General features: G+C 44.7%; 1 protein-coding gene across 7 annotated transcripts in view; it reads right to left on the bottom strand.

Annotated features, from left to right (window-relative positions):
• Nucleotides 1–12,645, bottom strand: part of SEC22A (SEC22 homolog A, vesicle trafficking protein) — a 40,134-nt gene that overhangs the window by 8,864 nt on the left and 18,625 nt on the right. For 5 of the 7 annotated variants that reach the window (XM_025191960.1, XM_025191962.1, XM_025191958.1 and 2 more), the window contains one exon: nucleotides 3,163–5,901. The exons of the other annotated variants lie outside the window; for them this stretch is intronic. In XM_025191960.1, the coding sequence (XP_025047745.1) occupies nucleotides 5,701–5,901 (201 nt within the window). In that variant the 3' untranslated portion in view covers nucleotides 3,163–5,700. Of the gene's footprint in view, nucleotides 1–3,162; nucleotides 5,902–12,645 lie in introns of those variants that run through there. 7 annotated transcript variants of the gene reach the window in all.

The raw sequence follows: 12,645 nt of genomic DNA, 5'->3' as shown, positions 1-12,645 counted from the left end.
TCATCACTTGTTTCATAAAGAAAGACTGACAGATTAAAAAGCTTCGACAGTGGCTGTTGAACAAGTCGCATTTAAAAAGAAACCTGGCTGACTTTAAAACAATGCTGCCTTCTAGCTCCAGGCAATCCTTTGATACAGACAAAAATCAATGCACTAACCAATTAAGACAAAAACGTTACTGGATTGAAACAGTTTCACTTCTCACTACAGGCGTAGTCCTCGACCAACGATACCGTGTCATCTCCGAAACCTTGCATTTTTGTTATTAACCTGACAGCAAGCCCGGTTTGTGGGTGTCTGGAAGGAGGGGGCCTGGGTGGTATTTTCCACTTCCTAAAAGTCTGTTCTGGGGGGTAGGGTCTGATCAGTTGTTGAAATCATTCATGCACACTAACAAAATAAAACCGCAGACAGCATGAGCCTGGACGTTTGCAGATATTAGAAGGGAAAACACAGAACCAAAAATTAGGTGTTTCAAAACCTACTGCATTATATCAGTCACTATTGTTCAAAGAAAAGGTTTTTAATTCCTTGTACAGCTCATGGAACAATTCTGGTCTTAACTGCAGCTGCACCTTAAAAATGAAGTGCTGAATTGGCTCAGCTCCCACTACATGTATTTAAAAAAAAAAAAAAACCTACTAAAAAAAAAAAAATAAATAAAAATCAAGCCTCTGATAAGAGGACATTGCATGAGAGTGTCTATCAGTGCGGAAAACATCCTCAGAAACCTGACTCAACAGCCAGTGAACTCAATGGCAAGGCTCCGCTTGAGCGAGTGCTGGATCAGGCCCAGGAAATGAAATCCCAGCCCCAAGGCAGGCAATGAGATGGTGCATGGGAATTCAGTGGTGTCGGGCTCTCGTCTCAGCTGGCCACTGCTGGTACATCTTGTGAATGCAAGGGTTACGGTAAAGAAAGTTCAAATGTCAGTAGTGCCCAGCGCAGAACAGACCCAAAGCCCACTTTGAACATTTCCTGATGTTTGGCTGTATCAGAGACCTGACAGGATTGTCATATTTAGTGAGGAGGCATTAGCTCTTCATTGTGAATTGGGATCTGTATCAATATACACAGTAACAAGCTCTCTGCCATTAGACAGTTGAATATTCTTGTTACATGTTAAATCAGCAGTTTTTTAATGCCAATGGTAATGCAATAATAGCTCCAGATGTTACAGCAAGGGAAGATTTCACTCCTTAATATGTATCCTTTGCAAAGGTGGGAGAAAAAGAGAGGGGGAGAAAAGAAGAGACAACTGCAAATCTTCGCAGACTTGCACATCAGCAGACAGGGACGGGGCAGAGAAGCCTGTATCTACACAAGGAATACAAATATTCTTTGGTGTGCATTTAAACACCTTTGCCTTACGAGCTGAGGCGCTATAATAAAATATTTTGGTGGAGTATCCTAGACTTCCCAACTGCGCAGGTTCATAGTGCTGTTATTTCATGCCACAACCTGCATGGAGAACGCTAACACTATACAAGTAGTATCCCGAATACAGCTAAACTGCAGACCTAATTCATCTAAATATTCTGCACTCATGCTAGTACTCCCACCAATTCCTATAGGAGTCCTTATAATTATTTCCCCATGACCTCTTCCCTAGGGCTCTCTTCCAGGGCATGAAGCAAATCCTTAAACTGATCCCCCGTGGGTGGGATTTACTCCCCTGCAGAGCAGCACAGGACCCGTCTGCAGCTTCCAGGAATCAACATTGGGTCCAAAGGCACTTGAGCAGCGCTTGCCTAATGCTTGGAGGTGAACTTCATGCTATAACTTCAGAGCATAAACACATGTGCATGATCCTATGAAGACAATGGAAGAACCTGTAGTTGGCATCTCTGGGTCCCAAATATATATTGCCATTATATGTGTAATTTTTTTTTTTAATCCAGAGTTTGAGGAGCACGGGAGCGTGCCAACAGAGAAAGGAGCGCTCCTAAACACACCAATACCGGATTTGAAAAACTAACAGTTGAAAAACTATTAAAAGAGCTCGGTTTAGTAATGAGTAGCCTGGGTATTTCAATACTAAGGGTTCAATATTCTCTAAAAACAAACCAGATAGAAATTCATGTACTCCTGCAAACACCCTCTTGCATTTTACCCCCAAATAGTAGCAAAGTGTCATACTAAGAGCACATAAGGCAAGATGAATGCATTTCCTTTCTATTTTCTGGACAAATTTTAAAGGATTTGAAAGACAAAATACAACTACATACCATCAACCTTAGACACGATGTGCATTAAGCCATCTTTACGCTCTTAATTGCATAGGTTTTCATAACAGACTTTAATAATAAACAGCACCGTCATACAATACATACCACTGCCAATCATTTAGGACTATGATGTTATTCTCTATAATTTATCTTGGTTTTAGGCACCTGAATCCTCTTAATTAAGATTACCTTCTCTAAAAAGAAACAATAAATTTCCAGCCTGGGTATTTTTTTCTCTGTCATCAGCAGGGATCTGGGTTTGCCATTTCCCATGGAAAAACGCAACTTTTCCCCTTTAAGGAAGAAGAACCTGGGAAACCGCAGTTTCCTCTCGCAGGATGGTGGATTTGCAGCCTGCAAGGAGCTGCATGGGGCTGGGGTGGGGGGAGCAGGAGGAGGGCGAGCAGAGGCAGGGGGACACGTGCATGTGCACGCACACATGGACACGGCCAGCAATGCAGCCAGGCAGCGTGGTGGAGAGCAGCTCCTGCAGGTAAGTCTGGAGGGTGGCGAGGCATCAGGCCCATAGGCAACACGTGGGGGAGGCATGGGGGGACACAAGCCTCCCCACCCCCCAGATTTCTGCACCTACAGCAGGGCACAGGGCACCTACAGAGCCAGGGGGCTGCAGGTCAGGAGTGAGGGGCACGGGCAGGGCACCAGTGTATCAGGGCTGCTCAGCATCACAAAGCAGCGGGAGGGACAGCCGCAGCTGGACCCACATCCTGATGAGTGAAAGGGGCAGGGGGGAGCTCTGATTTTCCATGATCAAAAAAACCAAAATCAAATGCCAAAATCTATAGGTATTTAGAATTTATTTTATAATAATGATTGGGGCACTGGTAAGCTTCCAAACTGCTTTAAAATGGTAAATATAGTCATAAAACACTGTGTTCAATTGATACCTATATATCATTTTATATAAAATGGCCTTTGTGGAAAAATGCAGATTTTGGGGTTTTTAACCAGAAAATGTTGGATGGGTTTATCAGAGAATTCTGGATTTTTTAACAGAGAAAACCAGGATGCCTTGTCATCAGTCTGGTTCCCAAATTAATTAGCAAGGAAAACTATTTTGGTGGGGCCTGCTCCAAGGTATCTGCCACAAGCAACATTTCAAGATACAGGCCATCCTCAGACTTGCAACACAATTAGTTCCTGAACACCGCGTCTTAAGTCGAAACGTCGTAACTCGGTGCCAGCTTTGCCATAGGAACGTTATAAACGGGGGATTGGTTTCTTTACGACAATCGACACAGCTACCTCCAGCAGATCAATGCCCCCACAGCAAGGGAGGGATTGGGGCTGGGACAGGGGGCTGTTCCTGCTGCTGTGCACCGCCGGTCCAGGACCTGCCCGTCTGCCGGCTCTCGCCGCTGTACATCGTCAGTCCAGGAGGGCATGGGGGCAGCCAGCCCGGCCTCCCTGCACCTCCAACCTGCGTCGTTCCCCCATCCCGTCCGAGCTGGGCAAGCAGTGGCCGCAGCACGGCACGGGGAGGCATGTGCCCCCGAATCAGGGCAGAGTGGGTGGCGGAGTGGGGGTTGTGGGGGGGCTGCAGCCACCCTAAAGTTTGCTGTAACCCCCACCCAGAGCGCAGCCCCGGCCCTGCCCACCTCGCGCAGATCTGGAGGCACCCCCCACCATGCCATACTACTGCTGCCACTCACCTGGCCAGGGCGGGGCAAAGCCACGGCTTGTCCAGGAGGCACGGAAAGGCCGGGGGTGCTCCCGCTGCTGCGCACCACTTGTCTGGAGGCACCACAGTGGCTCCAGCTGTGGAAGTGGTGGGAGGGCATAGCCCCTGCTTGCAGCACCTTCTGTGGCTGGCCCAAAGTGCAACCTGGTGCAGCCCCGGCCCCACACACCCTGTGCAGATCCAGGGGCACATCCCCCCCCCATGCCCTCCTAGACCAGTGGCGCACAGCGCAAGAGCCACTGGACGAGGGGAGCCACCCCCCACGTCCTGGCTGGGCAGCCCCGTCCCAGCCCCAATCCCAACCTCTTCCTCGCTGCAGGGGCATTGATCTGCCCCCCCTCCACCACCACCACAACAGACTTACCAGCTGGAGGCAGCCGTGTCGAGCATTGTAAAATCAAAATCAGCATCCGAACCTCAAAACAGGTTGAAATTTATAATGGTCTTAAGTGCCGTTTGCTGCAACTCAAAAAATTGTAAGTCAAGAACTGCTTGTTCACAAGAATATCATACATCTCCAAAAAGTAACATGGCAGTGTTGTCTATAAAAACTTCACTAAATGCTTTAGTGAAGAGGCATATTACCACACCTTGTTACATGTGTGGACTATACTAAAGTGCATTTACTATTATGCTATTCAGCAACATAAATAATTCAAACTCACAAGATAATTGTCAAAATAAAATGTATGGGCCTTGTCCTCGTTTCCATGTTTTTGGTATGTTCGCTTGCTGACTACATTTGTAAACTCCAGGAATCTACAGCAGCTATTAATATGGATTAGCTGGGTTTCACTCCAATTCTATAAAATGCAAAGCCACCAAACAAAAACAAAAACAATCCCCAGACTAGAGATGGATTTTTTTTTCCCTAGCTAAACTTGGTGTGCATTACTGGAAGGAAGACTGCTACTAGCTGCCTATGTATTGGGCCAAGTTTCAGCCACCAATCGATCTCATAAAAGGAGAGTAACGTGTCAAGCAGGTTGCATATCACCCCGTTTGTCAATTAGTCTGACTTCTTTTCAACCTTTCAGCAAGCAAACAGACAAAGAGAGTAAGACCTGTGGGGTAAGAGGCAGAATTTTCAATTGTTACTAAAAACCTGCCTATTCAAGTTACTTTCAAAAGATCATTAAAAGCAAATTATACAGAGAAACCAATGTACCAGTATTTATAATTAACACAGCACTAGATGAAGGGCCACTGGGGCCAATGAACTAATCCCTGTAAACAGATGGTTTCTAAGTTAGGTCTTAATTAAGAAAATGAACACACACATCCTATCAAATTTAATATGCAATCCAATATTCTGGCATTTCGTAACTCACTCATTCCAAATATAGTTTGTTAATATGTAATAGCATCTTTTTATTTAGCTATACTACTGCCTCACAAAGGCAAAACCAATTCTGGAACTAGAGCGCTCCCTTGATATGCAGGACACGCACTATATACATCTTTTCCATTATCATATTTTTGAATGAGACTACTTCATGCCATCAGTCAAGTTCTCCAAACTTTTATTTGTCCTCAAACTTTTAATTGCATGGGTAGGACCCTCTTTCCTCCATTAGTGCTGAATTCTTTTGCATTTTTAGTTCTTCCTGGAGGACAAGTTTAACTTTCAAGTCACAAATGTCCACAGGCATCTTGTGTTGCTTTAAAAAAAATCCAGAAAACCGCTTCTTTTGGACAAAAGCTTTGCATTCCTGAGAGGGGAAAAGTAGTTGAGTTGGAACCAGACTGCCTTGAGGTATCCCAGGATGTGCATCACACGTTGTAATCAGGGGACTTCCCTTGCGGCTGTCTCAGGCGTATTTGCAACGTTGAAAATGCTCCCACTGTCACATGAAAAAACAGTTGCCAGAGATTGCGCAGTTCGTACAGATACATGTTGCACAGGCAGATTAAACCGAAACTCAGGAAGGATTTGACGTTCCGCCAGCCCGTGTAATGCACAAATAAATAACACTGCAAAGAAGAAAAAAGAAACACGGGTTCACTGCAGAGAAAACAGCTTCTGCTAATGAGCCACACCAAACCGTCTCAGTAGATGCAGAAATGAAACACGAAGAACTTTTTTTTTTCCAGTACGTATATGCAGTACAAACTTGAGCAGGTGTGAAAGCTGCTCAACATCCGGAGAGGTGAGATTTTGCTTCCTTTAATCTCTCGTGGGAGATTTCTTCATCACACTGGCTGACTACAAGCACTACTGAGACAGGTCCATGGCAATGGAGACTAATACTTCTGGCTGGTCTACAGATGGCCTAACGTGCTGGTTTTGGGGCACTCAGGCCAGGCAGATCTCCTGTTTGGAGGAATACTCTTAGCACAAGTAAAAATGGTATACTAGACTCCAATGCCTCCAACCCGTGCTGCTCTGAGCGCGGGGAGCAGGGTCAGGGACTGCTCAGAGAACAGGGGACTGCAGCTATGCCCAGCTGGCACAAGGATCTCAAGCTTTTTACCCAGCGATGAGGGCATTAAATCAGGGAAGTCTAAGTGGTCCAGGGAGCTGCTTTTCATACAACTTCCTTCTCTTCAACCTACCCTTTAATAAGGCTTCTAGTGAATACATTTAAATGTGGCCAGACAGTGGGATTAAAATGCCTATTTACTTTTGACTACAGAGGGAAAGAGTAAGAGTAAAATTGTAACCCCAGCAAATCATCCATCCCCAATCCCTCTTTGCTCCAGAACATTGTAAGGTCCAAATCTCCCGTCTGCTAAACTCGCCCCCTTTTCACAAATACCTTCCCCCTCTTCCACAACTCTGTCCCCTGCTCCACTGATTTTCACAGCTCCTACCATCTACTCTTCTTCCCCATTTGTCTCTGTTCCTCTTCCAGAAAGCTGCTTTGTTTTCATCTCAGGGGCATACTGCCTAGGGTCTTCAGATCTATGATGCTCCACAGGATCTTTTGCCTGGCTGCTGTTTGAAGTATCAGGGCAGAGCATCCCCTGGCACGCCTAGGATATGCAGATGCCAAGCAGCATACAGCCATATGAAAACAGAGTAAAGCCACTTAAAAGTAGGTGCTGAGACACGCAAGGAACCATGCCAGGATGGAATGGAAAGGTTTCAAAAGCAAAAGGGAAAGGGGAAATAAAAACCCAACACACAAAATGCCAGTCTTGTAAGAGGAACAGGATGCTCCACAACTTACAACAGCTCTGCTGCAAACCAGGAAGCTGGGCACCTCTGCAGACAGACTAATATAAGAACGCACTAAGTTCTTGCCATCAAAAGCAAGAGGCTGATGATTTTAGATCAGTATTGAGCCTTGGTTTGAGATGTCACAGCGTGATGCTGATCTAAGTGGAAGGCTTTTAAAAATCTTTATGCTCTTTGTTTGTTCTTTGCATTGCTCTCAGCTGGGACAATAAAGAAAATTCCTTGTCAGGAGCACGTTCCTCGCTACTCAATTTTGTTTGTTGTACATTGGAACGAGAAGAAAACTGAAATTCCAAGGTTTGAAAACACTCGCAAGAAGGTATTTGTGCGTTTCTTTAAAAACAGTGTGTATATAGATATATATAGATAGATATCTATATATAATCTAGAGAGAGAGTGAGTGAGTCATGGAAATATTTCCAGTCAGTTAAAGGTTATTTATACAATAGGTACAATATGGTCTAATTTTGACCTTTTTAAGGTACACTTGTTCAGCATTCTCTCAAAGGCATTATTTTTATTCGCATTACTGTGTGACATATTCTCTCAGCTTCTGGACAGCCTTTTTCTTATGGATTTAATCTACCAGTATTTCCATTAGCCAAATATTTTTTACATTGTGCATCAAGGCTGATGAAAAAGTGGCTTGGCCTTTTTCTCTCTGCAGCACAGGCTGGCCATGTTTTGCAGCAAGGGGCTGCTTTAATGGAGCTTAGCTCCAAGCATGGGCCACTTCCAACGCCTGCCGGCCCAGGTGCAACCACCCCCCACCCTCAACAGAGCTGCTGCCACTTCTCCCTGCTGCTGCTTCTTCCCACTGCCCAGCTGCCACATGGGCAAAGCCCCCCCCCACTGCCCAAACACTGAACTGCAAAGCCACAGAAGCCCCCCAGGTCTGCAGACCTTGTAAAAGGGCTCCATGGGCCAGATTCAATCTGCAGGTCACCCCATCTGCACTGCCCCGAGACAGACAACTCCTTGTGAAAGCAGGACTGTGACCCGTTTATAGCAGGCATGTCAAAGATATGGCCCACAGGTGGGAACCTGCCTATAGAGCCCCAAAATCTAGCCCCCCCCCAAAACAGGGCCAGGGGAAGCAAACTGTACATGGTGACTCCTCAGGTCGGCATCCCAGAGCGAGTGCGAGATGCAGGGGGTGGCCCGTGGACACTGATTCGGCTAGTGAACTGGCCCTGCGCCACTCATTTAGTCCTGGGGTCAGATGAGTTTGACACTGTTTATATAAGGCAATCCAAGCCCTGTTCTCACTATTTTTCATTTGCACTTCTGACCCCAACAAATAACACCAAGGATTTTTAAGTTTCACAGGAACAGCCAAGACACTGTGGCTAAGTCCAGACAGTCAAAAAGCCTGAGGCTGAATCGATTCAGTCTTTGCAGGTTAGTTTAAGCTGCAGAGATGAAACTGAGAAACAGCTGGACACACATTTACTTTTGATTCAGGAAATGCAGCCACGTGCCTGCAGTGGCTCAGGCCAGAAGCCAGGCAGCGCTAGAGCACGGCTCTCTGGCAAATAGACAGTATGGGCTGTGTTCGCTTCCTCTTCCTGCTGCCCCAGAATTCCTCTGGAATTTGCAGTCCTGAATCACAGTACCAGGACTCTGCAGGGTTGATTATCACTTCCTCTTCCTGCTTCCAGGTGCCTCTGGGATTTGTAGTCCAGTCACAGCCAGCAGTAAGTTTGAGTGGGGGAAGTGGTGTTTAACCCCCCTCCCTGGCCCCAGCACGAGGTTTGCCTGGGGGAGGCAGTCCTACCCCACCCCCCTGCAGACTGGGCTGCATCCCTTGCTGGGTTTGCCTCCCCCATCTCCTTGTCAGCCAGCCCTCACTGCTTCAGCTAGGAAGCAGAGGGGCGGGGCCAGCCCTGCTCTGTTAGAGCAGATAGCCCAGCCCAGGGCTGCAAAGCATGCTGGGGGACTGTGATTTAACTTGAAACAGGAAGGGGTGTGCGACAGACGTTTCATAAACCAGTTTGACCAAATCAGTTCAGTCTGATGCTACATTCAACCAGGTTTATCTTAAACCAGTTTCAGCCATTTTGAAACTGGTCTATGCGCACTGAACTTGTTTTGTTACAGGTTTAAACCAATTTATGCGTATCTTCTGTCCCTAGCCCGTGTGACTACATCTGTCCCTAGCCCGTGTGACTACCCCCCTTTATTAGGGGGTTTGTTTTATTGTGCTCTTGGATATTTCACTAACCTGTTCACTATGCTAGTCATCTATAAAGTGCCAGTCACTCTAACTTCTTTGGCTCAGATCCTCAAAGGTGGTGGTAATCAATCAATACCTTTAAGGTATGGGCCTGGATCAGGTAAGATTTCTTCCCCCTCCATACGAAACAAAGGCCAAAACAGCAGAGAGTTTTATAATCCATCTCGAGTTCCTCTGAATTCATGCTCTGCTCAGTGACAGCAATACATCTATGGACTATTTTTGTAGGTTTTAACATTTAAAAAAACAATCAGTACTAGTATATTGCCTAAAAGAATTCAATTTGTTTCACAAAGCTACCCCTTAAGTTTCCAGAGTACAAGGATCCAAGCATGGTAGTTTCAAAAACACCAAAACAGTCAGGATATGCTTTCCTCAAAAGGTTAATGAAAAAGTGCTAAGGGGGACAAAGGTTTAGCAATTATATTTTTTTTTAAAATGCAAGTGCAATGTGCTATTTGATGATGGTGCCAAAAAACCTGAAGGCTTTTGCTGAAGATTCTTTGCCTTACTGGATTTGTGGAGCTGAATTTTCTATTAGTCTTTCGTTTTGAGGCAGCAAGAAATTTTCCATTTATGAACCACAGCAGAGGAAACTCTTGAATAGGTTTGTTTGAAGGGAACTGCTCTCTATGGCAATTACAAAGCGCACAGTTTCCCTGTGGTACTTGAGAGCCCACAAGTTTTTGCAACACTTAAGAAATGACTCCACAGCCAGGTCCTGAGACTCCAGGTCCTCTTTTGTTCTGGACAAAACTGAGATTCATGTTCAACTTATAGAAAATGCAAAATAATGCCAAAACAATCTTTCAGACGCTAGATTTACCGAAACAGACATTTCTGGTTTTCCTGGATGCTCTACTGAAGCCCTTAATCCCACAGCTAGTTTTCCCTCAAAAATATTATATTGCTACTCTTTTTTATCAGTGCAACATTTTGTTTTTATTTTGCAATATAGAGCGATAAACTACAATTTTTGTAGTTATCCTGCTGGAACTGGATAAATCACAGATGACACTTAGATTCATGAGTAAACTGATTTCAGGGAACACAAAACCTTAAAGATTTTACTTAGAAAGGCGCATCTGAAAGTAGATACACGCTATACCCAAATGTACAAAAATCAGAATTATTATAACAAATCCCAAAAAGAAAGTCCACATAGTTTAGAGAGACTCTTTGCAGGCATCTTGAAGTTTTACATTATTTGAAATGCATGTAAAGAATGAACACCAGTGTTGACCACACTTGCCTGAAACTAAAAACTTGCAATTGGGTTGTAAGAATGGCCAGAGATGGACAGTTTTGATTATAGCTGAAACAGCCGATTACAAAGCAACTGTAGGACCTTGATTATTTTTGTACATCTTCCTCAACATCTTACCATGTATGAAGATTCAGACAGATTATTAGTGATTTTGTGTTAAAGCTTAATACAGCATGCACTGTACAGTATTTTCAGTTTTAATTTGCCAATCAAGATTACCCCTCTGTTGCTGACACCCATGAAAATGCTGTGAATTATCTTTGCATGCTCCTACTCTGATTCTTGATAATCAAAACTAGAAAAGAAATTCCAAATCTAGAGTGAGGCCTTCCTTTTCCAGTACAACATATTTCTGGGTGCAGCCCTTTGTGTTTGTCCTTTGCCAAGCAACAGGGAGTAAAGGACATTCTCTTTCTTGTTATACACTTGGTGTTAGGTTACTATTTATGACTAAAACATTCCTAATTCCATACAAGTCCAATCGTATGGACTTGTAAATGTGTAACTCAAGCAAAAGATTGATGTCCTGAGCTTTTATGGTAGCTCTCTCTGAAACATTTCCTGTCTTCCATGCAAATGGGCAACAAGTCAGGAACTTCAATACACAGAAAAGAAGGTGCAAAGACGAGCAGTTCTCAGTACGTGAAACGGGCGGAAACGAGGAGGGTTTTTTGGGTTTTTTCAATTATTATTATTTTTGCAGAAAGGAGAACATATAAAAGGAAGGATGAGGTCCAAATGGAACCAGACTGCTCACACACAAAATTAGCAAGGTTTGACATATTACTTAAGGTTGGACCAGGGGAAAATGCCAGCAAAAAAAACCTGGCGGCATGACAGAAAGCCCCTCCAACCAATTAGCAGAGAGGGGCAGGTCCACACAACAGACAGCCTTCTCAGCCAATCAACGGCGAGGGGCAGGACCACCGGACCCCTCGGCCAGAGGTGGGGGGTGGGACCCCGCTATAATAAGCCCACCCCACAAATCAGCCCATGAAATGGGCTGCCTGCCATCTCAGTTTCAGTAGGTCCCTAGTTATTTGCACTCGCAAAAGACAGAACATAAATTAAGGCTGACCTGGACAAAGGACAGGTTGAAACGGTAGCGGTAAAATCCAGCACAGTGACAGGGTGTCACAGCATGAAGTTCAATAAATGTAAGCATCTGGCTAACAGCAAAAATCATATGCTTATCTATGCAAGGCCCTTAAGAGCCAAAATAGATAAATTAGGCTATCCAGCAATGGAAGAGAGCATTGGCACTGGGTAATGATGAAGTGATCGACTTAAATAAATTAGTATGAATTCAAAGAGCCATAAAAACTACGAAGGGGCTTTGACAAATGGCTCACATGGAAAGATTAAGAATGTAAACTATACATAGCTTAGCTGAACAACACCACAAAGAGCAAGAGGACATGGTGCTAGATTACTATAAGACGAGTATAAATGTCAAAGAACAGGAATCACTGGGGGGGTGTAGAAAGAGCATAATTATGGGACTGTAGAACAGAGCAGAGGAAGGGAGAGCGTAGGCTGCATGTCAGGGAAATCTTCCAGATAGCAAACTGTATTAAGCCATGGAGGAGTCATGCTGGGGAAGCAATGGGACCTAGTCGCTTAAGCTTTCATGAGCAAAGCTCACTTCATCAGATGCATCTGATGAGCTCTTACAAAGGTTACGCATCTCTGATTCAGTTAGTTTACAAGATGCATCTCTACCATGCCTTCTGCCTGACTTCAGGCTAACACAGCTAACTACCTCTTTCCCAAATCGTACTTTTACAGATAAGCTGGATGCAGCGCTGGAGAAAAAATCCTACATTTGCATGAGCAAAATGTGAACTGAGTGCCTAAAAATGTTTGTTTCACCTCTAACTTTTATGATTCTATAAAATTGGGTCACGCAGCACTTCTAACATCTCCGGGAAGGAGACAAGCATATCCCAACCTTTCTAACTGCAAAAAGACAATGTCTCGGCCGCTGTTTGTAGAACAAAGGATGCAGGCAGGAATCTATGCTACAGTGGCTCA

This window comes from Alligator sinensis, unplaced genomic scaffold (assembly GCF_000455745.1).
Source record: "Alligator sinensis unplaced genomic scaffold, ASM45574v1 scaffold916_1, whole genome shotgun sequence".
Lineage (NCBI taxonomy): Eukaryota > Metazoa > Chordata > Crocodylia > Alligatoridae > Alligator > Alligator sinensis.
Note: the sequence above shows the minus strand (reverse complement) of the source record. Positions and strands in the feature narration are given on the sequence as shown.